Genomic DNA, 26,798 nt, shown 5'->3' with positions numbered 1-26,798 from the left:
ATTCATCTCCCTAACGATTCCAGGACACGACGTCCTGCACTAAATGCTGCCCCATTCCACGTGTGCACTCCCCTGCGTGCGCACGGGCACCCCCCAGGGTCGGTTCTAGACTTTTTGCTGCCTGAGGCAAAATTGTGAGGATGCGCCCCTCTCCCCCATCCCGATTTGGAATGATCGCACAGCACCCGACTGCTTACTCTGCTTCACTTAATGTTCTCACATGACATGCTGCAGCTCAACACAATAGCACACTGGCTGGCTGTGAGTCTGTGACAAACAAGCTGCTCACCCTCAGCCACTCCATTCCTCCTCAGCCAGGACGGCAGTGCCACTTCCTCCCATCTGCTGTGCAAGTCAAATGAAACACTGCTGCTCTCCTGCCTCCCCCCTCCTCACTCACTGTCAGACTCCTCACACAGCACAACAAGCTGCTTTTCCCCAATAATGGCCTCTTCACCTCTCTCTCCTCTTGCTTCTCCCATAGCTCCCAACTGTCCCTCTTTCCCTCTTTCCTCCTCATTTGTCCCTCTTTCAGGACTTTGTCCCTCTTTCTATGTAAATATATATATTTCTCTACTAAAAAATGTGTTTGACTCTAACCCTTATTCCCATCCTTTAAATTGATATATTACTAATTTTAAAATGTTAACATGAAGGAAAATGAACCAGGATAGAAAGAACCAGTGTGGTTTGATTATAAAACAAAATATTTTTCTATTAAAATATTTATGGTATGCATGACTAGGGGTGTGATGGGGGCGTGATCAGGGGTGTGGCAGGGGTGTGGCTTAAGTGTCCCTCTTTCTCTTCTCAAAAAGTTGGTAGGTATGTTCTCCTCCTACTCTGACTGCATGCTGTTAGTGTAAACACAGTACAAGCATTCTGCCCCTGTAATCTCTGTTTAAAGGGGAACTGAAGTAAGCGGTATATGGAGGCTGCCATATTTATTTCCTTTTAATCAATACCAGTTGCCTGGCAGCCCTGCTGGTCTATTTCTCTGCAGTAGTATCTGATTAAAACCAGAAACAAGCATGCAGCTAGTCTTATCAGATCTGACTTTGAAGTCAGAAACACCTGATCTGCTGCATGCTTGTTCAGGGGCTATGGCTAAAAGTATTAGAGACAGAGAATCAGCAGGACAGCCAGGCAACTGGTATTGCTTAAAAGGAAATAAATATGGCAGCCTTCATATCCCTCTCACTACAGTTGTCCTTTAATCTCAGTTTAATGTTGCATGAGCTCTATAGCTGCAATCATTCATTGTAAGTAAAAATAAATAAATAAATAAATAAATAAAGTTTAAAGTGACAGTGTGCCATTAAATAATTAAGTAACCCCCCCCCCCCCCCCTGTGGTTACCTTTTAACCTCTACCTAACTAATTAACCCCTTGTGAGAGGTATATGGAAGCTGCCATATTTATTTCCTTTTTAAGCCATACTGTTGTTTGCTGTGTTAACCCGGAAGGTGAACACCTCCAGGAGAGATGTAATGTATAGTATATGGGGGTGGAGGTGCTCAAAAATAGGTAATGTAATGCAACAAAAATAATAATAAGGTGAAGGAGGTGTCTTTACCACTCCAGATGTAAGAACGCAAACCACAGGGTAAATGCAAAAAGTTTACATTATTTATTCAGCATAATTAAAAGGACAATGCAGCCTGTTTCTTCAGGTCAATACAAGTGCCTTTAAAATTTGGTCACAACAACATCAACAAACACAGAACATTTATATCATGCTTTTCTTCTGACGGACTCAAAGCGCCAGAGCTGCAGCCACTAGGGCGCGCTCCATAGGCAGTAGCAGTGTTAGGGAGTCTTGCCCAATGTCTCCTACTGAATAGGTGCTTGCTTACTGAACAGGCAGAGCCGAGATTCGAACCCAGGTCTCCTGTGTCAGAGGCAGAGCCCTTAACCATTACACTAGGGATGGTCGGAAATGCCAATTTCTGATTCCGCGGTAATTCCGCATTCCGCCATTGCCAAATACCCATTCCGGTTTCCGCTACCGCAGAAATTCCGCCCGACTTTAACATCGATTTTCTCAAAAACTATAAGGTCTTTTTTAAAAGGACGTACGGGGGCTTTGCTATTAACCGTTAAAGTTGGCGGATTTTTCCTGTAATGTAAATGCAGAAAATAGGCAGAAGCAGATTTTCTTTATTTTACATTACAGTAAAAATCCGCCGACTTTAGCGGTTAATAGCAAAGCCCCCTTAAGTCCTAGAAACACCACATTTTCAGAGGTTATTAAACTGAATCTTGTGAACAAGATGCAAAAAAAAAGTTTTCAAAAAGACCTTATAGTTTTTGAGAAAATCAATGTTAAAGTCGGATGGAATTTCCGAGATTTCCGGCGGAAATCCGCCTAACGCACTTGCATTACCGATTTCCGCATTCCGATGCGGAAATGCAATTTCCGATCGGAATTTCGGGAAATTGCATTTCCGCGGAATCCGAATGAGCATCCCTACATTACACCATCCAGCCACCAGCCAGTCACAAGTTGGGTTGCAACGGTATGAAGTATGATGGTACGATAACCGTCTCAAAAAATATCACGGTATAATGGTATACGATATTACACAATTATTGCATGGTCGCTAATGTTTTGGGGGGGAGGTACGCTCAGCGATGGGGGACAACAGAGTAGCCAGGAGAGCCTCAATAGGATGATGAGGCTTCCGTCTCTTAATGTAAGTATCTGATTTTTTTTACTCAAGCTTTGCCTCAGTTACACTTTAACAATAACAATAACAATAACAATAATATTTATATAGCGCTTTTCTCCCTGGGGACTCAAAGCGCTGTGACCCTGCATTATGCAGTCTCAAAGGCTAGGGAAAAGAGGTGAGTTTTTAGCCTTTTTTTAAAGCTGTGCAGAGAAGGAGCCTCTCGTACTGATTGTGGAAGTGAGTTCCATAGAGTAGGGGCTGCGTAGGAAAAGGTCCGAGCACCAAATGTTAAGTGTATCCTGGGAATAATCAGCTTCATCTTGTTGGCAGAGCGGAGGGTGCGTGGAGGGGCATAAAGTTCCAATAGATCCGCTATGTATTTGGGTCCCATGTGGTGTAGAGCCTTGAATGTCAGCAGGCAAATCTTAAAATTGATTCTCCATTTTACTGGCAACCAGTGAAGAGTTTGCAGTACTGGGGTGATGTGTGAGCTGCGGGGGGAATTGGCTAGGAGTCTGGCTGCAGCATTCTGTACTAGCTGTAAGGGGCGCAGAACCTTTTCTGTAGATCCGATGAACAGGGCATTGCAGTAGTCTAGGCGGGAGGATACAAATGCATGAACCAGGGCAGGTAGGTCTTCAGCTGGGATAAGGTATTTGATTTTCGCTATATTTCTTAGATGGAAGAAGGAAGACTTGACGACAGCTGATATCTGCTGTTTGAGTTTTAGATTTCCATCCATCATCACTCCAAGGTTTCGCACAGAGTCTTTATACTGTACAGTATCTCCCCCAATTGCTAGTTTGAGGTGGTGAGCGTTTTGAACTTTATCCATCATGTGTGGACCACCTACCACCAACACCTCTGTTTTGTCAGAGTTCAGCCTCAGCCAGCTGGTGTTCATCCAATTTTGTAAATCCACAAGACACGCATTTATGGATGCTGATGGGTCTTGGGTGCCAGGCTTGAAGGACAGATACAGTTGTGTGTCATCTGCATAACAATGGTATCCTAGGCCATAGTTATGGATTATTTTGCCCAGTGGGAGCATGTAGACTGCAAAGAGTAATGGTGATAGTACAGAACCCTGTGGAACTCCATAGGGAAGTGGCACTGGATTAGAGTAGTGTGTGCCCAGACATACTTGCTGTGTCCTGCCAGATAGGAAGGTCTGAAACCAGCTAAGAACAGTACCCCTTAGGCCACAGTAATTCTTCAGTCGCTGGATTAGTATTTCATGATCCACAGTATCAAATGCTGCAGACAAGTCAAGAAGAATCAAAATTGAGCAATCACCCTTGTCCCTTGCAGTAAGTAGATCATTCATTACTCGGACTAATGCTGTTTCAGTGCCGTGCCTTTTCCTGAATCCTGACTGAAAAGTATCAAAGATGTTGTTATCTGTAAGCCTGGCTTCCAGCTGGTTGGCGACTACTTTCTCGATAACTTTTGATAGGAATGGTAAGTTCGCAACAGGTCTGTAGTTGGTTACAGAATCAGTATCTAGTGATGGTTTCTTCAAGAGGGGTTTTATGATTGCTTTCTTTAGTTCTTCTGTCAAAAGTCCACTTTGCAAGGAGCACTGAGTGATTTTGTGAAGTGCTGGCCTGTTTAGCTCTGGGCACTGCATTAAGGATCCAGTTGGGCCAGGATCCAGGTCGCAGGTAGTGGGGCGGAGACTTTGAATGAGAATTCCAAAATCTTCTTTACTCAGAGTGTCAAAGACTTGCCATGGTGGTACGGTAGTAGGCAGATGCAAAGTCCAGTGGTCAATTGATGTTGGTGTAATGCTGGCACGGATGGTAGACACCTTGTTTGTGAAGAAGGCAGAGAATTCTTCACACCTTTCCCTGGAGAATGTGGTTGGGGCTTTTAGGCAGGAAGGATTGCAGAGTGATTCCACTGTGTGGAAGAGTTGACCAGCTCTGTTGTTGGCTGTAGATATTTTGTGCGAGATAAAGTTTGATTTGTTCTTGGTTATTGCTTGTTGGTATTGTCTGAGGTGTTGAATTAGGCAGATTTTTGCTCCTCAGACCCTGATTTACGCCACTGTCTTTCAAGTCTGCGCCCTTTCTTTTTTAGATCCATGATGGTTTTGTCAAACCAATTAGCTTTCTGCTTTTTGGTTGCTGATTTGGTGCGCCATGGGGCAATACTGTCAAGTGTTTCATATATTGTGTTGTTGTACTGGGTTACTAGAGTGTTTGGGTCCATTTGACTGTGGAGCAGATTTGTAAAATCCAGGTTGGCAGTTATCCTCTCCGGTGTTAATTTATTCAGGGGACGGATTTTGATTGTTTCTTTAGGGAGCTGCTTGATAGGGTGATGTTCAATAGTAAACTGTATTATGTGATGGTCTGACCACACCACTGGGGTTACTGTTATGTTACTAATGTCCATTCCGAGGTGGAACAGTAAGTCTAGCGTATGCCCTCCTCTGTGGGTAGCTGATTTTACAACTTGTGTGAAGCCTAGTCCACCCATGAGATTTATTAGTTCATTTGCATTTTGTGATTGAGTGTCATCAGCCCAGACGTTGAAGACACCAAGGATGATCCATCTCGGATAAGACAGAGTTAGCATTGCCAGAAGTTCTGAGAATTCCTGTAGGAATGGGTCAGCATCTCCGGGGGGACGATAAACCACTAAAATTTTGAAGCCTTTACCAGCTGAGATCTGGGCACCTATACATTCAAAAGACTTTGTTGAGCCAACATTCAGGGCACTGAGCTGCAGAGTTGTTTTGCCACAAATTGCTACACCCCCTCCTCTGCGGTCTCGTCTTCCCTCAATTAGGACTGAGTAATTGTATGGGATGGTTGCTTCCAATGTGGGGCCCGCATTGGCATCAATCCAGATTTCAGTGATGCATGAAAAATCGCATGTCTGAATAAGGTCCGCAATAATGGCTGTCTTATTGTTTATAGAGCGGGCATTGCAGAGCAATGCCGTGACTGCATGGGGCTTAGCATTGGCGACTGGGTTCACTGCCGGGGTGTTACTGCATCTCTGACTAAGGACATGGTAACTTCTGCTACTTTCAGCCTCTGATTTCCAGTACACATCACTGGAGATCGCTGGAAAGTTCTTTCCCTTTAATGGGCCTGGGTCCCTGAAGTTGGACTGAGTCTGAGTGTGGCATTTTTTATGGACCTGGCCACCTTTTTTTCCTCTGTGCGTTTTATTTAAAATCCCTAGAGATTGCAGCAAATTAGCTTGTTTTTTCCCAATGTGAGATGCAGCTCTTGATGGCCTGAGAGATAGTAAGATGCTGGCTGTATAGATTAACATTGCTCTTTGGGAAGGAATGGGTTAAGTAAGCTCTTCCTTTGATTGTTGTTGTTTATCAGTGGGGGGTAGACAAAAGCAAACTGCTGGCCTTGTGAATCAAATAGAAGAGGTGTGAAAATTCCATTGATATGCAGAAACATGGGGCCTACTAAGGTTCACTTAGAAAGGCAATGGAGTCAATATAATTTCAGCCTCTGAATGCATTTAAGTATTTGTACAGTCTGCAAAAAACGGATTGCCAGCTGGAAGATATTACTGGTGTTTGGGGAAGGAGGATGAATTCCCTTACCTTGGGAAGAGGACTTGGGAAGGTCGGAGGGTATGTTACAGCAAGAACCTGAAACATTTGTGATCTGGCTGGCCAATACCCAAACTGGCCAGCTTTGTGACCCCAGTATAGGTTAGCCAAGTAGGTGCCTCCAGTACTGGTAGCCAATATGGTTGCCCCTAGGATAGGTTGGCCAAGTAGGTGCCTCCAGTATGGGTAGCCAGTATAGTTGCCCCCAGTATAGGCTAGCCAGATAGGTGCCTCCATTATAAGTAGACAGTATAGTTTCCTCCAGTATATTTATAGGTGCCTCCAGTATAGGTAGCCAGTATAGTTGCCCCTAGTATATGTATAGGTACCTCTAGTATAGGTAGTTAGTATAGTTGCCCCCAGTATAGGTATAGGTGCCTCCTTTATAGGTAGCTAGTATAGTTCCCCCCAGTATAGGTATAGTTGCCCCCAGTATAGGTAAAGGTGCCTTCAGTAGTATCGCAGCAGGAGAGTGGGCAGAAACTACTCACCTCCCTTCAGCCAGCCACACGCGGCATCTTTCTTGTTCCTCCCAGGCGTCTTAACGTTAATAACAGTGCCTCCTGTGATGACATGCGGCTATGTCATCACAGGGGGCGCTGTTACCAACGGGACGACGCCAGGGAGGAAGGAGATAGATGCCATGTGGCTGAAGGAAGGTGAGTTGTTTCTGCCTGCTCTCTCCCACCGATGCGTCTGCTCTTCTCCTGCTGATGTGGCCGTTCTCCCCCGCTGATGCAGCCCACCCCGCCAATGTTCCACTCTCCTCCAGCAAAGCCCCGCCCCCTAAAACCAGTAAAACGGGATTGTGCATGGTATGGTTACCATGCACAATCAAACTGTGGTATACCGCTATACCGGTATACCGCGGCAACCCTAGTCACAAGCATGGACGCCAGATTTCTGGCATCCATGCTTGTGACCATACTTTAAAGGCACTTGTATTGACCATGAACCAAGTTGTTCTTTTAATCATGCTGAATAAATAATACAATCTTTTTACATTTACCCTGTGATTTGGGTTCTTACATCTGGAGTGGTAAAAACACCTCTCGCCACCCTATTATTATTTTTTGTTTCATTACATTACCTATTTTTGGGTGCCTCCACCCCCCAGTAGATCGTCAGATGTTTTCCCAGTATTAGGTAGATCCCCCTTCTCAGTATAGATAGCCAGATGTGCCCCCTGTATTAGGTAACCCTCTCCTCAGTATATCTGGCCAGATATGCCCCCAGTATTAGGCAGCCCCCTCCCCAGTATATATAGTCAGATGTGTCCCCGTATTAGGCAGCCCGCCTCCTCAGTATAGATAGTCAGATGTGTCCGCCGTTTTAGGTAACCCTCTCCTCAGTATATATAGCCAGATATGCCCCCAGTATTAGGCAGCCCCCTCCCCAGTATATATAGTCAGATGTGTCCCCGTATTAGGCAGCCTGCCTCCTCAGTATAGATAGTCAGATGTGTCCACCGTATTAGGTAACCCTCTCCTCAGTATATATAGCCAGATATGCCCCCAGTATTAGGCAGCCCCCTCCCCAGTATATATAGTCAGATGTGTCCCCGTATTAGGCAGCCCGCCTCCTCAGTATAGATAGTCAGATGTGTCCGCCGTATTAGGTAACCCTTTCCTCAGTATAGATAGTCAGATGTGTCCGCCGTATTAGGTAACCCTCTCCTCAGTATATATAGCCAGATATGCCCCCAGTATTAGGCAGCCCCCTCCCCAGTATATATAGTCAGATGTGTCCCCGTATTAGGCAGCCCGCCTCCTCAGTATAGATAGTCAGATGTGTCCGCCGTATTAGGTAACCCTCTCCTCAGTATATATAGCCAGATATACCCCAGTATTAGGCAGCCCCCTCCCCAGTATATATAGTCAGATGTGTCCCCGTATTAGGCAGCCCGCCTCCTCAGTATAGATAGTCAGATGTGTCTGCCGTATTAGGTAACCCTCTCCTCAGTATAGATAGTCAGATGTGTCCGCCGTATTAGGTAACCCTCTCCTCAGTATATATAGCCAGATATGCCCCCAGTATTAGGCAGCCCCCTCCCCAGTATATATAGTCAGATGTGTCCCCGTATTAGGCAGCCCGCCTCCTCAGTATAGATAGTCAGATGTGTCCACCGTATTAGGTAACCCTCTCCTCAGTATATATAACCTGATGTGTCCCCGTATTAGGCAGTCCCCTCCCCAGTATATATAGTCAGATGTGTCCCCGTATTAGGTAACCCTCTCCTCAGTATATATAACCAGATATGCCCCCAGTATTAGGCAGCCCCCTCCCCAGTATATATAGTCAGATGTGTCCCCGTATTAGGCAGCCCGCCTCCTCAGTATAGATAGTCAGATGTGCCCCTTGTATTAGGTAACCCTCTCCTCAGTATAGATAGCTAGATGTGCCCCCAGTAGGAATGAAAACACATTTTTTATTGAATATTATGTTATGAGTTTAATACCGCTTTAATATTATTTCCTCAGACCCAGAGATGACGTGTGGTGAAAATTTAATGGCGTCACCCTATAAGCTAACCTGGGATTTTGTAGTCAAGTATTGGAATGACGAATACACAGACTTTGAATATGGAAAAGGACCAAAAAAGCCTAATTGTGTGGTTGGGCATTTCATACAGGTAGGCCTCACAGAGAAAATCTGTGCCATCCATGAGAGAGTCTCTAAAGTAAAAATTCAACTAGACACCTGTTTTATGGAAGAAGTTGTGCTGCTCCTGCAAACACCTACTCCAGTTGAGTGATGAGCACAAGTTTTGCAAAGTCGTAATTTTGCAATCACGATGCAAAATCGTAATGTGAAATTTCATTAAAAAATCGTAATTAACCACTACTGGACTGTCAGTAGTATTAAAATGTCCTGTTGGTCCCTCTCAATGGACCAACAGACGTTTTATAACTTCTTGTGTTTCTAGTGCTCAGGCACGCGCACGCACATTCACTTGTGCTCATATCCGCGGCACGCATACCAGAATGTGCACTTTAAAAGTGAGAACCTGGGGCTTCCTCCAGCCCCTGGCAGCCTATCTGTCCCTCGCCGCAGCTCCGGTGTCCCCTATGAAGCAGATGCCGATTTTGCAGGCCGGCATCTTCTGTGCCTGCGCAAGCACGTGGCCATCTCACTTGCAATTGCGCTTACGTGGCCTGGAGCCTTCTGCTGCGCATGCGCAATATGCTCCAAGCCACATGAACGCGATTGCAATCGACGTAGCCACACGCTCGTGCAGGTGCAAAGTATGCCGACCTGAAGAGGTTGGCATCTGCAACGGAGGCAGAACTGCAGGGCCGTTTTTCCCTGCGATTCTCGGGTCTCTGTTGGCTTTTGCGTTTGCGTTTTTGCGTTCACGCTTAATGTGTACATTTTTTCGGGAACGTTTCTGCATTTCTGACAGCATGTACATTATGCAAATGTGAACTTCGTGCAGAAAAAAGCAGAAAGTTGTGCAATTTAAAAATATGTGGAAAAACGCGAACACAAAACCTGAACAAACAGTCACGATGCACGTTTCCCGCACAAGACTATTGACTTCAATAGCCTGTGGAATCTCGCGTGTTTTGCCGTCCATGGCAAAATGCGCACAAACGCGTCTAGTGTGTTCCCTGCCTAAAGGGAACCTTAAGTCCCGTGTATTTTTTAAATCGCACATGACTCTCACGTACGCATTTAGTACATGCCACCGCAAACACAGAAATGCGGAAACGTTCACAGAAAAATGTTTGCATTAAACGCAAAAGCCGATGAAGATCCCTGAATCGCAGGGAAAAACAGCCCTGCAAGTGTTTTGCCTGCCTTAAAGTACACGTGCGGGGGCATGCGCGGATGCATGTGCGTGTGCACTGTAGAATCGTGCACTTTTTGCCGTTCATGGCAAAACGCGCACAAATACGTCTAGTATGTTCTCTGCCTAAAGAGAACCTTAACTTCCACATGTTTTTATAATTGCACAGCTTTCTGCTTTCTTTTTTTCAGCACGACACGCACATTTGCATACCGTATATGACGCTGCAAGCGCAAAAATGCGGAAACGTTCACAGAAAAACATTGTCGTTAAAAACAGTGGCGTATCTATAGGGGTGCAGCTATGGCTAGTGCTGGTGCCCATGGCTAGTGCCTGCACCCCCCTTCTCCCTGTGCTGCACGCAGCTAAGATGTATATATTGAACTGCTGCTCAAATACTATTGCCCCCTCCGCAGAAAGGCGCTTAGTGTGTTCTCTACCTAAAAGGAACCTTAACTAAACTAAGAAAAAGAGTTTCACTTACCTGGGGCTTCTACCAGCCCCCTGTAGCTGCCCTGTAACATCCTGCAACATCTGGAACAATCCTCTGGTCCCCGCAGTGGCTTCGTTTCGATTCCAGCGACAGAGCCAGTTGCCCATGACTGTGCCTGCACATCCCTGGCCGCGCATATCCTCAATCCTGTTCCCGCCTCTGGGAGTGTCTTGCGCATGCGCAGTAGGAGAAAATATTGTACTGCACATGCGCGAGATGCTCCCGGCAGATGATCCCATTCTAGTTTTCAGAAAGGTAACAATTTAATTAGGACATGTATCAAATGTTTTGACACTCCAGGGCCTTTGATAAGAAAGAATGACATTGTTACATTTGGTGAAAAAAATATGGCCTTTAGTGCTACTAGTAGTTAATATTATTATGATTATTATTTATTGTATTTATAAAGCACCAACATATTACGCAGCGCTGCACAATAGATAAATGGGTTAACATACAAGGTAGAACGTACGGAAACTCACAACAAAACAAGATCATGCAAATGATTTCATAACAATACAGTGTCATAGGTCAATAGTCTGTCGTTTGCCCAAAAACCTGAATATGTATGTAGGTTATCATTTTAACCGTGACAAATGAGAGAATAGAATTTGAGGTGTTTGAGAGCTGAGGCTTATGTAATTAGAGTTTTTTGTGCTAATTTGAAAAAACAACTGTAAAAAAATACCATATTTAAAATGATAGTACAATTTCAGAAAAACTGCAGAAATACAAATGTTAAAAAAATATGTATATCTGAGTAGACCTGGGTCTCTAGTTTTCACAATGGTGACATCTATGGTTTCTCTGGACTGTTCATATGCTCCATGGGCTTTGTTAATAAAGAATGTATTGCTTTTGGTGCAAAAAATGATCTAGAAAAATCAATTGGTGCTGCTCATGGTTAACAGTATATTGTGTGGAAAAAAGGCTATCTGATTGTGTATATAGGGTATCAGTTTAACCGTGACAAGTGTTTGGGATCTGACACCTATGACATTTGAAATTTTTTTAGTGGCAAACTGAAGGAGAAGCAATAAAATTGTTATTTTCATATACTTTGAACCAAAATAAAACACTTGTAAAAAACAAAAGTGACATAATTGAAAAGAGAATACACACCGTATAAACTCGGCTATAAGTTGAGAAATTTAGAACTGACTCACTGTATTAAAGTGTGTGTGTGTGTGTGTGTGGGGGGGGGGGTCGCCTTATACACAAGTCAGTCCTAACTTTCCCCACTTATAGCTGATTTAGGGGGGCATTCTCTCGCCTCCTCCTTCCTGTGCTGCAACAGCAAGTGTGCTGTAATTTCTCCTCCCTCCCACCCACCATCACCCAAAGGGAACCATCTGCATGTATTTCCCTCCTCGCACTGTGTAATCCTATGCAGAGTGATTTGCGCAGCAGAAGCCATCACTCCTCATCAGCGGGCACATTGTCCTCTCTTCTCCCTTCACTCACTCTGATCTCCGTGCGTAGACCCGCGTTCCGATGTCAGAAGATGGAGCTACGCTAAAGCATGGTGATCAGCGCGAGTGAAGGAAGAAGAGAGGTCGGTGTGCCCGCTGCTGGTGAGTGACGGCTTCTGCTGTGCAAATCACTCTGTATAGGATTACACAGCACAAGGTGGGAAATACCAGCAGATGGCTACCATGGATGATGGTGGGTGGGGGGAAATACAGGCAGATGGCTCCCATGGGTGATGGTGGGTGGGGGGAAATACAGGCAGATGGCTCCCATGGGTGATGGTGGGTGGGGGGAAATACAGGCAGGTGGCTCCCATGGGTGATGGTGGGTGGGAGGAAATACAGGCAGGTGGCTCCCATGGGTGATGGTGGGTGGGTGGGAGGAAATACAGGCAGATGGCTCCCTTTGGGTGATGGTGGGTAGGAGGGAGGGAGTTAGAGGCAGAGGGCTAATGGCTACATTTGTGTCTTGGAGGATTTATTTGCTGTACTTGAGGGCCAGGAGGGGTTATTGACTACAATACTTTATGCAGTGCAGCCATTAACTCATTCTGATTCCAAAGTGCAGCTATTAACTTTGCTGGATAGACTTATACATGAATAATTAGAAAATGACAGCTTTTGAGGGTCAAATATTGGGGTCGACTTATACACGGGATCAACTTGTATCCAAGTATTTACAGTAAATAGTTACTTTAGGGGATTAGTTTTTTAAATATGTATGCCATGAGGATGTACTCCCCTTTTTTTGCTAATAAGGACTTGTAATCATTGGTAGTGTGCAATGAGAAAAAAAAACCACAACATAGAAAAAATACACCTTTATTTACAAATAAAAAAATACATTTTTAATGTCATGCTCCCTGGGCTCCCTTTGCGCTCGTGCCCACCTTCATGTCCTGGTGTGCTCTTCCCTCCTGCTGATTCACATGCCCCTAGATTTTGGCATCAGTGTTTATTACATTTGTGCCTTCAAAAAATTATTTTCCAAAGGGCTCTGCACCTGCCTGTATTCCCATTTTTTCTATTTTTCATTTTTGGTTGGTTATCCAACATCCTTTTCTTTATTGTTGTCCTTTGCTGGTCTCCCCTCGCTGCTATGCCCAGTTTTTCTGGCGGTGGAGCGGCGGTTCATCAGCATTTGGACTTTATAGATTTAAAAGTTGTCTGGGTTTATATATATATTTCATTTATGTCATATTATGTATATTTTTTCCGTATTCCGCCCCCTACCGCCACACGCTGATTCTTGCCTCCTCCAATCGGTGCAACGCCGCCCCTAGGATGATCTGAGGACGTGCGCACAGAGTGGAGCGCACGCCTGGACTCTTTCCTGAGGTTTGGCACGCACAGCACTGTCACCGAGTGTCAGCTAATGGCTGAGCACGGAAGACGTGCATTACGGAAGTGGGCGTGACTCGGCGGCGGCGTTCTGGGAGGCGGACATCTACGGATCTCTTATGGATTTAAGGGTGAGTTTCTCACTCTTTAGTGTTTGCTATTCTCTTTTTTGGGTTGCTTGCTCCTGATGAGGCTGCTTTGTTTATAGCAGCGAAACATGTTGAGTAAATAGGCCTCTCCCCTGTATGGAGGTTTGATTTCTGCTGTGCAAGGATGGACTTCAAACGCCCTCCCACGCTTCTTATGTGATCACTTCAGACCACTTGACCTGACTTCATTTCAAGATTCTAGGACGGGTAAACCATGTCTGGCATTATCAAACTCACATATTGAGATCCATTGTGTGGTCATGAACTATGTTTAAGTGATACAAGATGCTGGCTCACTAACAACTTGCCTTGCCTGCCACTTTGCTATTCTATTGCTGGTTTTAGCGTGCTGCATTGAACTAACTCTTATTAGCTTCTGGCTTGCTCCTTTTGGAGATTCTGCGAGTGGGAATCATCAATGAACTGCCTACATTTGGAGCCTATTATGTTTAGTTCAAGAAAGAGTTAATAGCCTGCTTGGCTGTTAGAGCTGCATCATCTGATATTCACGTTTACCTGCAATTAGGTCCAGACGTTGTATTGAAGCAGGTCACAACAAGTCCTCTGTTGGTATAGGACTCTTTGAAGCTATTTAAATCCATCTGTTTTTTGGGGTTATTTAGTCCGGTGGAGTTCGGGGACTGCAGCTCTTTTTCCACTTATTTTTCCTTTTGCACAGCACCTTTTTGCCTCCATTTTAAATGTATATATGTTGTACATGTTTATTGATGATCAAGTGGTTTTTTATTAATAATTATTAGTGTTAAAATAAAGTAATATTTTTTACCTCACATGCACCCAAGAGTCAACTCTTTTTCTTGTGCAAAAATTAGGGATGGGACGAATCCACAATTTCTTCGAATCCGAATCCGGATCCGAATCTAAAAAGGTTCTCGAATATCTCGAACCTTTCGAATCCCGAATCTAACGAATCCTGCACATACGAATTGTGCGATCCGTGGTATAGTTGCCCGCAGTATAGGTAGCGAGGTAAAGGTGCCTTCAGTATAGCTAGCTAGGTATGGGTGCCTTCAATATTGGTAGCTTTCAGTATAGGTAGCAAGGTATATGGGCCTTCAGTATAGGTAGAAAGGTATATGGGCCTTCAGTATAGGTAGCAGGGTATATAGGCCTTCAGTATAGGTAGCAGGGTATATGTGCCTTCAGTATAGGTAGCAGGGTATATGGGCCTTCAGTATAGGTAGCAGGGTATATGGGCCTTCAGTATAGGTAGCAGGGTATAGGGGCCTTCAGTATAGATAGCAGGGTATATGTGCCTTCAGTATAGGTAGCAGGGTATATAGGCCTTCAGTATAGGTAGCAAGGTATATGTGCCTTCAGTATAGGTAGCAGGGTATATGGGCCTTCAGTATAGGTAGCAGGGTATATGGGCCTTCAGTATAGGTAGCAGGGTATATGGGCCTTCAGTATAGGTAGCAGGGTATATGGGCCTTCAGTATAGGTAGCAGGGTATATGGGCCTTCAGTATAGGTAGCAGGGTATATAGGCCTTCAGTATAGGTAGCAGGGTATAGGGGCCTTCAGTATAGGTAGCAGGGTATATGGGCCTTCAGTATAGGTAGCAGGGTATATAGAGGCCTTAAGTATAGGTAGGTATGTAGGTAGGTATAGGGGCCTTTAGGTAGGTAAAGGGACCTTCAGTATAGGTAGCAGGGTATAGGGCCTTCAGTATAGGTAACAGGGTATATAGAGGCCTTAAGTATAGGTAGGTATGTAGGTGGGTATAGGGGCCTTTAGGTAGGTAAAGGGACCTTCAGTATAGGTAGCAGGGTATAGGGCCTTAAGTAAAGGGAGGTATGTAGGTAGGTAGGTATAGGGGCCTTTAGGTAGGTAGGTATAGGGGCCTTTAGGTAGGTAGGTAGGTAGGTACGTATAGGGGGCCTTTAGGTAGGTATAGTGGCCTGTAGGTAGGTAGGTAAGTATAGTGGCCGGTAGGTAGGTATAGTGTCCTGTAGGTAGGTAGGTAGTTAAAAGGACCTTCAGTATATGTAGCAGGGTATAGGGCCTTAAGTATAGGTAGGTATGTAGGTAGGTAGGTATAGGGGCCTTTAGGTAGGTAGGCACGTATAGGGGGCCTTTAAGTAGGTAGGTAGGTATAGAGGCCTGTAGGTAGGTATAGGGGCCTTTAGGTAGGTAGGTAGGTAGGTAAGTAAGTATAGGGGCCTTTAGGTAGGTAGGTAGGTATAGGGGCCTTTAGGTAGGTAGGTAGGTACGTATAGGGGGCCTTTAGGTAGGTATAGTGGCCTGTAGGTAGGTAGGTAGGTATAGTGGCCGGTAGGTAGGTAGGTATAGTGTCCTGTAGGTAGGTAGGTAGTTAAAGGGACCTTCAGTATAGGTAGCAGGGTATAAGGCCTTAAGTATAGGTAGGTATGTAGGTAGGTAGGTATAGGGGCCTTTAGGTAGGTAGGTATAGGGGCCTTTAGGTAGGTAGGTACGTATAGGGGGCCTTTAGGTAGGTATAGTGGCCTGTAGGTAGGTAGGTAAGTATAGTGGCCGGTAGGTAGGTATAGTGTCCTGTAGGTAGGTAGGTAGTTAAAAGGACCTTCAGTATATGTAGCAGGGTATAGGGCCTTAAGTATAGGTAGGTATGTAGGTAGGTAGGTATAGGGGCCTTTAGGTAGGTAGGTATAGGGGCCTTTAGGTAGGTAGGCACGTATAGGGGGCCTTTAAAGAGACTCTGAAGCGAGAATAAATCTCGCTTCAGAGCTCATAAATAGCAGGGGCACGTGTGCCCCTGCTAAAACGCCGCTATCCCGCGGCTAAACGGGGGTCCCTTCACCCCCAACCCACCCCCCGCAAAAGAGTGTCGTAGAAAGGTCGCAGATTTATTGCTTCCTGGAGGCAGGGCTAACGGCTGCAGCCCTGCCTCCAGTCGCGTCTGTCAGCGGCGCATCGCCGCCTCTCCCCCGCCCCTCTCAGTGAAGGAAGACTGAGAGGGGCGGGGGAGAGGCGGAGATACGCGCTGACAGACGCGCGTGGGGCAGGGCTGCGGCGGTTAGCCCTGCCCCAACCAGGAAGCGCTCCCCCGCTGCACCGAGGGGGATTTAGGGGTGAAGGGACCCCCGTTAAGCCGCGCTATAGCGGCGTTTTAGCAGGGGCACACGTGCCCCTGCTATTTATGAGGTCTGAAGCGAGATTTATTCTCGCTTCAGACTCTCTTTAAGTAGGTAGGTAGGTATAGAGGCCTGTAGGTAGGTATAGGGGCCTTTAGGTAGGTAGGTAGGTAGGTAAGTAAGTATAGGGGCCTTTAGGTAGGTAGGTAGGTATAGGGGCCTTTAGGTAGGTAGGTAGGTAGGTAGGTACGTATAGGGGGCCTTTAGGTAGGTATAGTGGCCTGTAGGTAGGTAGGTATAGTGGCCGGTAGGTAGGTAGGTATAGTGTCCTGTAGGTAGGTAGGTAGTTAAAGGGACCTTCAGTATAGGTAGCAGGGTATAAGGCCTTAAGTATAGGTAGGTATGTAGGTAGGTAGGTATAGGGGCCTTTAGGTAGGTAGGTATAGGGGCCTTTAGGTAGGTAGGTACGTATAGGGGGCCTTTAGGTAGGTAGGTATAGAGGCCTTTAGGTAGGTATAGGGGCCTTTAGGTAGGTAGGTACATATAGGGGGCCTTTAGGTAGGTATAGGGGCCTGTAGGTAGGTAGGTATAGTGGTAGGTAGGTAGTATAGGGGGCCTTTAGGTAGGTATAGGGGCCTGTAGGTAGGTATAGTGCCCGGTAGGTAGGTACGTATAGGGGGCCTTTAGGTAGGTATAGTGGCAGGTAGGTAGGTAAAGTGGTAGGTAGGTAGGTAGGTAGGTAGGTAGGTAGGTAGGTAGGTAGGTGTCTCTCGCTTCCCCCCCCCCCCCCCCCCCCGTGCCTCCTCCGCTCACCCCCATGGCCTCCTCCGTCCCCCGTGCCTCCTCGCTCACCCCTGCATAAGTGTCAAGTCAACTCACATGTCCAGTGGAGCGCAGACAGAGCGGCAGACCTCGTCCTTACTTCTCGGTTCCCTCTAGTGGCCGGACCGGCTTTTACTGATGACGTCATTGTAAAAGCCGTCACTAGAGGGAACCAGGAAGTCAGCGAGAGGTCTGCCGCTCTGTCTGCGCTCCACTGGACGGGTGAGTTGATCCAAAGTATGCGGGCGGCCGGGCGGAGGAGGCGCGGGGCGGTCGGAGGAGGCGCGGGTCGGAGGAGGACGAGTGCGAGCGGCGGATGCGCGGCGATGCAGCGTCGGGATTCGGCGGATTCGTAAAGTGGAAAATGGCGTCGGGATTCGAATCCACGAATATCGAATATTTCCCAATATTCGAGGGATTCGTGGATTCGCCGGATTCGTCGTCCCATCTCTAGCAAAAATACTGTTTAATGTTGACATGGTGCATGTGAGATATTTATAGGGGTTTTTTTCTTTTTGATTTTTAGTTCGAATGGGCATCCTACCTACCTTATTGAAGCAATTGTTTTTTCTTTTATTTACAAATAATATATTGTCACTATACTTTGTATTAGGGGCATAAATCAAATTGTGTGATAACCAGGACAAATAGGCAGATAAAATGTGTGGGTTTTATGGGCGGCATTGTTTATTTTAAAACTATAGGGGATGGAATTGGATAAATTGTATATTTTTTTCATTTTTTCCTTGTTTTTCCCTTTAAAATGCATAGAAAGTAGAGTAATTACTGAAAACAAATATCACCCCCAAAAAGCCTAATCTGTGGCGTAAAACAAGGTATAGAATCATTTTGTTGTGATAAGTATTGAAAAAATTATTGGCAAATGAAAGGGAACATTGACAGGTGAAAATTGCTCTGGTCCGTTAGGGTAAAAACCCTTGGGGAGGAAGTGGTTCATTTTGTCTGTAATTGCAATCAGGAATAATTTTCATGTAATTTCTTGCCAACTTTAGCGGTAAATAACACCAAAATTGCTACTACAGTTTTGAGAAAATCGATTTTAATTTTTTCCTTTGCATTTTTAAAATTGATCATTTCAAAAACTACAAGGTCTTTTTGAAAAATTGACATTTTTTAGACCCGTACCTGCTATTCTCTTTAACATATGTAGCAGTTTTGGTCACAACAGCATGTATGGGGGTTTTGCTATTACTGTTAAAGTTGGCACAAAATTACACAAAAAATTACTCGAACATCCAAATGGATTACACAAAATTAATTGAATATACAAACTATCATAATGCATGGGCATAATTGCACAAATGTATACATTTTTTTTGTGTGTAATCGTAATTAGCTGATTATGTTTCATCACTACTCCAGTTTAAATGAAGAAATACCTAGGCACATACGTGTACCGATAGTCATTAATTCCATCCAAACCTACTCAAAATGTCATATACTGTAAGGTCTGTTAGTGGTAGGGTAAGGGTTGCGAGATAAATGCTCGGAGTTGTTAAAGAGACTCTGTAACAGAAATGTTAGCAGTATTTCTCCTATCCTACAAGTTCCCAAGGCTGTTCCATTGTGCTCTGGCTTACTGCAGCACTTTCTGCTTGCACCATCTCTGTAATAAATCAACTTATCGGATTTGTCGGCTATGTCTGGAAGGCTGCCAACTCTTCAGTAATGTTAACAAGTTAACTCCTTCCACGCCCCTCCAGTGCTCCTGTGATGATTATTCCTCACAGACAATGTCCCTTGCTCTCACTGTCAGCTTGTCTGCTATCTGAGGTTGATAAACACAGACCGATAAACTGAACAAAGAATAGCTGGCAGAGGAGGAAGTTGCCTGTCAGGCTGACACGAGTGGAGAGCCGACACAGCTTGTCATGCTTCATTGACACAGAGCTCTTTCAAAACTTGCACATAACCTCTGGAGACTGAATTCAATGTGTAACTCACTGAATTCTCTGTGTACTCACTGTGTATTAACTGAGTTCCCTGCTCTGCTGATGTACTTCCTGTTTTGGTGGCCACCTTTTCTGTTTACAGAACAGTTTATAAAAAGTTTTTTTTTACCCTCTTTATTGCAGTGGAGAGCAGCAAAAATATTACAGAGGGGGCTAGGAGATGACCCCAAACAGGCAGGGATGTTTGTTTATACTTCATTTTGTGAATACAGATTCTCTTTAAGGTTGGTTCACGGGCTGGTGATCACTCCAGCACTCTTCATTTTACAAAACAAACACAACTGAACCAGCCTGATAGTGGCTGTGAGCAATGCCAGAGAGGCTTAACTGACCAAGGTCGCCACTTCTCGACATTGCGCTGTCTGCTGCTTTTAATTTTCCCGACACTTTCACCTCCATAGCTGAAATTTGGGTGGATGGAGAACAATGTGCGGCATTTGCTCACTCATCCCTAAATAAGAGGACTTGGGTGCGTTGGCTGGGGGATCAAACCGAGGTCAACTGTTTGGAAGATATTGATTGTTGGCACAGCTAGCACATAAAACCCATACATTTTATCTACAAGTTGCAGGCAACTGCCCCTGTGTCCCTCTGTGCCTTGTGCATCCTTCTTTCCCCCTTTGTACCTCCTTCTGTCCCTTTTGAGCCTCCATCTGTCTCCTTATACCTCCTTCAGACCCTTGTGCCATGTCTGACCCCCTGTTTGTCCTTCTGTCTCCCTACATACCTCCTTCTGTCTCCCTTTGTGCCTCCTTCGGTCTCCATGTGCTTCCTTCAATCCCCCTGCACCACCTCTGACTCCTTCTGTCCCCCTGTACCTCCATATGTCCCCTTGTGCCTTTCTTTGTCCTCTTGTGCTACCTCTGCCCCCGTTCCTCCTTCAGTCCTACTCTGCCTCCTTATGTCTCCCTTTGTGCCTCCTGTCTCCATGTGCCTCTTCTGTCTCCCTTTGTGCCTCTTCTGTCTCCCTTTGTGCCTCTTCTGTCTCCCTTTGTGCCTCTTCTGTCTCCATGTGCCTCTTCTGTCTCCATGTGCCTCTTCTGTCCCCATGTGCCTCTTCAGTCACCATGTGCCACCTCTGTCCATTGCACCTTCCTCTGTCCCGCTGTGCCTCCTTCTCTGTCCTGTTGTGCCTTTGTCTGCCTCCCTGTGGCTTTGTCTGTCCCCCTTTGCCTGCTTCTGTCTCCCTGTGCCTCCTTTCTTCCCCCTCTGCCTCCTTCTGTCCCCCGTTTCTGCCTCCCTCTGTTCCCCTTTGTTTCTTTTTTTTTATCTTTCACTCATTGTGCCTCCTTTTGCCCCCTGTGTACCTCCTTCTTTCTCCTGTGCCTCCTTCTTTCCTTCTGTGCATCCTTTTGTCCCCCTTTGTATCTCAATCTGTCCTCTATTGTGCCTCCTTCTGACCCCCTTTGTACCTCCTTATGTCCCCCTGTGTGTCTCCTTCAGTCCCCCTGTATCTCCTTCTGGCCCTCATGCCTACTTCTGTCCCCGGTACCTCCTGATGCCCCACTGTGTACCTCCGTCTGTCCTCCTATGCCAAAGGTTTTCTCACCTAGAGTGACAAAATGGCTAGAAGTGCAGCTGGGTACAGGCTGTGTGGAGTTTACAGCAACTACCCAGGAGATCGGGGCTCCACTGTGGTAGGAAGACACCATGCTGATCGAGAAAACCGGTGTCTCGCTAGATGCCAGCTCCATCCATTGGCTGCTGCTGCTCCACCGCAGCAGGGACACCTCTGGTTCAGACCCTCCATGATGACAGCCACTAAACCGAAAGTAAGGACCGCCGCAGCCGGATGCTTCTGTGACAGCCAGATTATCTTGACCAGCCCTGCTGAATGCTGCTCAGGAGTCGGGACCCACCACAGAAATGAACAGTACTGCACCTTCTGAACTGGAACACCTTGGCCAGCTCTGCCAAATGTCAGCAATCGGGATCCTTAGCAGCGTCAGCCACAAAGAACTGTCTCATCACAGCTGAACCTTCGCCTCCCTCTATCCCCCCCCCCCCCCAATGTCTCCTTAGGGAATGCAGATGATTGCCAAGTGCGACTGGTGGCGCTGTAGTATGGCAGCCTCGGCTCTTGGCTTTTGGACATTATCCCCACAATCCTTTAAGAACCTGTATGAGCCAAAACCAGTTCCGGGTATACAGGGGCCGGTTCTAGTAACAGTAGGGCCTCGGGCCAGCCGCCAGAATAAATCCTGGGGCCCCCCAATAGACCAAAAAGCAGCATTAGGGGCCCTTTTTTGCAACACATTTCTCTCCTGGGCCCCTGAGCCAGCTGCTGACCCTCCCTCCCAATCACCACCCAACTTAACTGTGCTCCCCGGGGCCCCTGCAGAGTCTTTGGCAGTGTAGCTTCTCACCTGTTAAGATGGGAGGGAGAGGCCTTGGGGGGCCCCTTCAGGGTCTGGGGCCATGGGGCAACTGCCCCCTTTGCCTCTATGGTAGTGCCGGCCCTGCGGGTACAACCCAATGTTTGTACTTGGCAAAATAAATGATACTGATAAGCACCATAGGATGGTTGAGGAAACCTGTTGTAGTAGTTGCTGCTGCTGATAAGAAATGAACAAGTGTCTGTCTGATTACGTAGATTTCTGAGCTCAAATGTGTAAGTATTCAATTACTGAGATGAAATTTCGAGAAAAAAATGTTTTTTTGTTTTATTTTTTTTTCTCCCCAGCTCGCGTGGGCCTCAAGCAGATTGTTGGGATGTGATGTATGGGAGTGTGACAACCTGGTGAATAGGTTTCTCTATGTGTGCCATTACTGCCCAGCGTAAGTAATTTTGAAACAAGCATAGTGGGCCGACGGTTTGGGCTGCATTTATACTGGGGAGAGAGCACCATGCAAGAATAATGGTAATCATTTGAAAAAGGTGCCCATTTAACCTTAAAGGATACCCGAGGTGACATGTGACATGATGAGATAGACATGTGTATGTACAGTGCCTAGCACACAAATAACTAGGCTGTGTTCCTTTTTTCTTTCTCTGCCTGAAAGAGTTAAATATCAGGTATGTAAGTGGCTGACTCAGTCCTGACTCAGACAGGAAGTGACTACAGTGTGACCCTCAGTGATAAGAAATTCCCCTTTTTATCTCTTTCTTGCTCTCAGAAGCCATTTTCTGCTAGGAAAGTGTTTTAATGTTTGACATTTCTTATCAGTGAGGGTCACACTGTAGCCACTTCCTGTCTGAGTCAGGACTGAGTCAGCCACTTACGTACCTGATATTTAACGCTTTCAGACAGAGAAAGAAAAAAAGGAACACAGAATAGTTATTTGTGTGCTAGGCACTGTACATACACATGTCTATCTCATCATGTCACATGTCAGTTCGGGTATCCTTTAATCCCCCAAACATCTAACCTGAGTCCCTCCATGGACCCCGAAACTTAACCCCAGCATTAAGAAGTGTCCTATTTAATAGGGCACATGCTGTAATAGTGGGTGGCGGGGCCGCCCACTATACAAACTGTGACTACAAATAGCACTTTGTAGCTGCAGATTGCATAGCAGACAGCCGACCGTGTCACGCTGATGGCTGTGACTGTGGCGGCAGCCCCAGGGCTGCCTAACGCCGATTGGCGTAATGTCCGGGGACTTCATTTTGCAGGAGATCGCGTGCACAGAGCTCCGCTCCTCCTTCAGTCTCCCAGCGGCAATTGTGATCTGCAGCAGCGCTGTACCGGGGACAGCCGTGTGACATGGCTGTCCCCTTGGGAGACCTGAGAGTGATCGGCTGTCATAGGCTGAAGCCTATGACAGCCGATCACGCTGATTGGCTGGCGGGGGAGGGAGGGGGGGAGAAATAGATAATAATAATAATAATAATAAGAAATGTATTAAAAAAATAGAAAAATAAACATTAATAAACAAATAAACAAACATCCGGGGGGCGATCTGAACCCACCAACAGAGAGCTATGTTGGTGGGGAGAAAAGGGGGGAGGGGGAATCACTTGTGCGGCCCTGCAGCAAGCCCTTAAAGCTGCAGTGGCTATTTTTCTGAAAAATGGCATGGTCTTTAGGGGGGGTAAAACCTGTGGTCCTGAAATGGTTAAACAAGACATGCCTTGTGCTCTTTTTAACTGTTCCTCTTCTGGAGTACAGGTTGCCTAACAATCCCCAACTTCCTGCATGATTAACTAGCTGCACGAAGCAGGGGACAATACATATTTGCAGTGTCTGTTATATACAACTTTTTTTTTTCTTATTTTATTTACGTGTATTTGAAAGTCTCATTATTTTATTTCAGTGGAAACAGGGGCGACAAAACATTGCCATACAAGAAAGGAACACCTTGTTCAGCCTGTCCAAACGCTTGTGATGGGGGAAAACTGTGCAGTAAGTAACAATCCTATAATAATCCTTAATACGTTGACGCTTTATAAATACAATAAATAAATAACATATTTGTAAAGCGCTTTTCTCCTGTTGGACTCAAAGCACTCAAGAGCTGCAGCCACTATGCTGCACTGAGCTGCAGCCAAAATTATTCAACCCCCATTGAAATTGAGTGTCTTGGCCAGTTTGGCATTGATTTTGATCATTTCAGTCATCTTATTTAAAATTAAATCAAAGAGACACTTGTAAGGCAGACAAACATAACATAACATTTATAATGAAATAACCACAAATGTCTTTTCTGTGCTCACATCATTATCAGTTTTATTCAACCCCCAAGTGACATTCATTCTTAGTACTTAGTACAACATCCTTTCCAGTTATAACAGCTTTTAAACGTGAAGCATAGCTTGACACAAGTGTCTTGCAGCGATCTACGGGTATCTTAGCCCATTCTTCATGGGCAAAAGCCTCCAGTTCAGTCACATTCTTAGATTAGGCTTGCACGCTGCAACTGCTTTCTTTAAAGAGAATCTGTAACATCAAAAATTCCCCTGGGGGGTACTCACCTCGGGACGGGGAAGCCTCAGGATCCTAATGAGGCTTCCCATGCTGTCCTCCGTCCCTCAGGGGTCTCACTGCAGCCCTCCATACAGCGATGATGTAAATATTTACCTTCCCGGCTCCTGCGCAGGTGCTCTGGCGGCTGTCGGCTCCGAAGTAGGCGGAAATACCCGATCGCCGTTGGGTCTGCTCTACTGCGCAGGCGCAAGTCTCGGGCGCCTGCGCAGTAAAGTGGACCCGACTGAGATCGGGTATTTCCGTCTACTTCGGAGCCGAAAGCCGCCACAGTGCCCCCGCTGGAGCCTGCAAAGGTAAATATTGAACTAACAGTCGGGTCTGTCAGGTGGCTGTTCGGGGAGCTGCAGTGAGACCCTCGTGGGACAGAGGACGGCGTGGGAATGCTCATTAGGATCCTGAGGCTTCCCCCTCCCAAGGTGAGTACCCCCCAGGGGAACTTTTTGAATTTACAGTGTCTCTTTAAGTCCCACCAGAGGTTCTCAATCGGATTTAAGTCTGGTGACTTGAGATGGTAACTCCAAAAGCAAAATGCTCTAGTGGACTTGGAGGTATGCTTGGGATCATTGTCCTGTTGAAAGGTCCAACGTCTCCCAAGCCTCAGGTTTATGATGGACTGCATCACATTTTCATTCAATATCTCCTGGTACTGAAGAGAATTCATGGTACCTTGCACACGCTGAAGCTTCCCTGTACCTGCAGAAACAAAACAGCCCCAAAGCATGGTTGACTCCCCGCCATGCTTCACAGTAGGCAAGGTGTTCTTTTCTTCATAGGCCTTGTTCTTCCTCCTCCAAACATAGAGTTGATCCATGGGCCCAAACAGTTCTAATTTTGTTTCATCAGTCTACAGAACACTATCCCAAGACTTTTGTGGTAGTGTTCTGTGGACTGATGAAACAAAATTAGAACTGTTTGGGCCCATGGATCAATGCTATGTTTGGAGGAGGAAGAACAAGGCCTATGAAGAAAAGAACACCTTGCCTACTGTGAAGCATGGCGGGGGGTCAATCATGCTTTGGGGCTGTTTTGCTTCTGCACGTACAGGGGAGCTTCAGCGTGTGCAAGGTACCAAGAATTCTCTTCAGTACCAGGAGATACTGGATGAAAATGTGATGCAGTCCATCACAAACCTGAGGCTTGGGAGACGTTGTACCTTTCAACAGGACAATGATCCCAAGCATACCTCCATGTCCACTAGAGCATGGTTGCAGATTAAAGGCTGGAACATTTTGGAGTGGCCATCACAGTCACCAGTCTTAAATCCAATTGAGAACCTCTGGTGGGACTTAAAGAACAGGGTTGCTCAGGTAGTACTTTTTAAAACCCGACCGGATCCGGATCCGGGTACCCAGATATCCGGATCCGATTCGGATATCCGGATCCGACCTTGCGGATATCCGAGTGAATTCAGATATCTGACCAAATTACCCGCGGATACCCGACCTATTCGGGTATCCAGATAGAAAAAACGGAAGTGCCCTTTAAATAGCTTTAAAAAGGGTTTTTAGGGTAAATGATGCATGTAGCATCATGTTTTTTTTTTTTAAAGGGAAACACAAATTTATTATTTGGTGGACATAAAATGAAAAAAAAAAAAAAAGCTGTCAATTAACATCAGGACTAGGTTCCAGACAGTGGTCGTCTAGCCCACATTGTGTCCAAGTCCATGACAGTTTTCAGCCCAGACACCTCCAAAAAATGACACCGCAATTGTGTTTTGGGTTGAATATAGGTGGTGGTATCAGCAGCAGTGGCCTGTGGCACCGTGGCGGTGGGAGCCAGCGTCAGCTTGCTTCAGCCTCTTGAACTCCTCATGCTCAACAACATGTTTTTTGGCCAGATGGGTGATGAAGCTGGAGGTGCCATACTTGTAGGGGTCACAACCTCTGCTCATCTGTAGTTTGCACACATTGCATATGGCAAACTTGCTGTCCAATGAGGGCAGAGTGAAAAACCGCAAGATTGGGGAGGTGAAGATTCCCCTGCGGCCTGAATGGGATGCTGCAGCTTTTCTCCCTGTGGCGGTTGGGGGTTGAGTGGTGCGGCTGGTGGTAGCGGCAGAAGGATGTGGGTCCCGCATTTCACGGCCACTGTCTGCAATGCTGATCCTCCGTGCCAAACCCACTGAGGCATCCTCCTCCTCAGAGTCACAGCTGACATCCCCATCCTGTGGATGGTAGTCACGGTCCTTCATCCCATCATCAACATCCTACCCCCATCCTCAAAACCCAGAACATCCTCCTCAAACTCCTTTGGGGCTAACAGCCCTGAGTTCAACTGTGGCGCCTGGAGCGAAAAGCTCGCTGACTGAGGGTAGGCTGCCCCCTGGGGTCGACACTGACATGGCAGACCTTCTGAGGGTGGCCGTAATGGTGCTCCCTGTCCTCTGCCCTTGCTGCCCCTCCCCTGGCTGCCAATGCCAGCAGACATAGTACAACTTATACGTGATGATGTCACCAGGTGATGTGGGGTACTTTTACTTTAATGAAATCGGGG

The 26,798-nt window shown here is 46.2% G+C and overlaps 1 protein-coding gene across 1 annotated transcript in view; it reads left to right on the top strand.

Moving 5' to 3' along the window:
- LOC137571201 (serotriflin-like) overlaps positions 1 to 26,798 on the top strand; it is an 86,099-nt gene that overhangs the window by 25,775 nt on the left and 33,526 nt on the right. Inside the window, exons 7-9 of the mRNA XM_068280025.1 lie at positions 8,745 to 8,896; positions 22,058 to 22,152; positions 23,632 to 23,720. Of these exons, the coding sequence (XP_068136126.1) occupies positions 8,745 to 8,896; positions 22,058 to 22,152; positions 23,632 to 23,720 (336 nt within the window). The remainder of the gene's footprint in view (positions 1 to 8,744; positions 8,897 to 22,057; positions 22,153 to 23,631; positions 23,721 to 26,798) is intronic.

The sequence above is a fragment of the Hyperolius riggenbachi genome, chromosome 4 (assembly GCF_040937935.1).
Source record: "Hyperolius riggenbachi isolate aHypRig1 chromosome 4, aHypRig1.pri, whole genome shotgun sequence".
Lineage (NCBI taxonomy): Eukaryota > Metazoa > Chordata > Amphibia > Anura > Hyperoliidae > Hyperolius > Hyperolius riggenbachi.
Note: the sequence above shows the minus strand (reverse complement) of the source record. Positions and strands in the feature narration are given on the sequence as shown.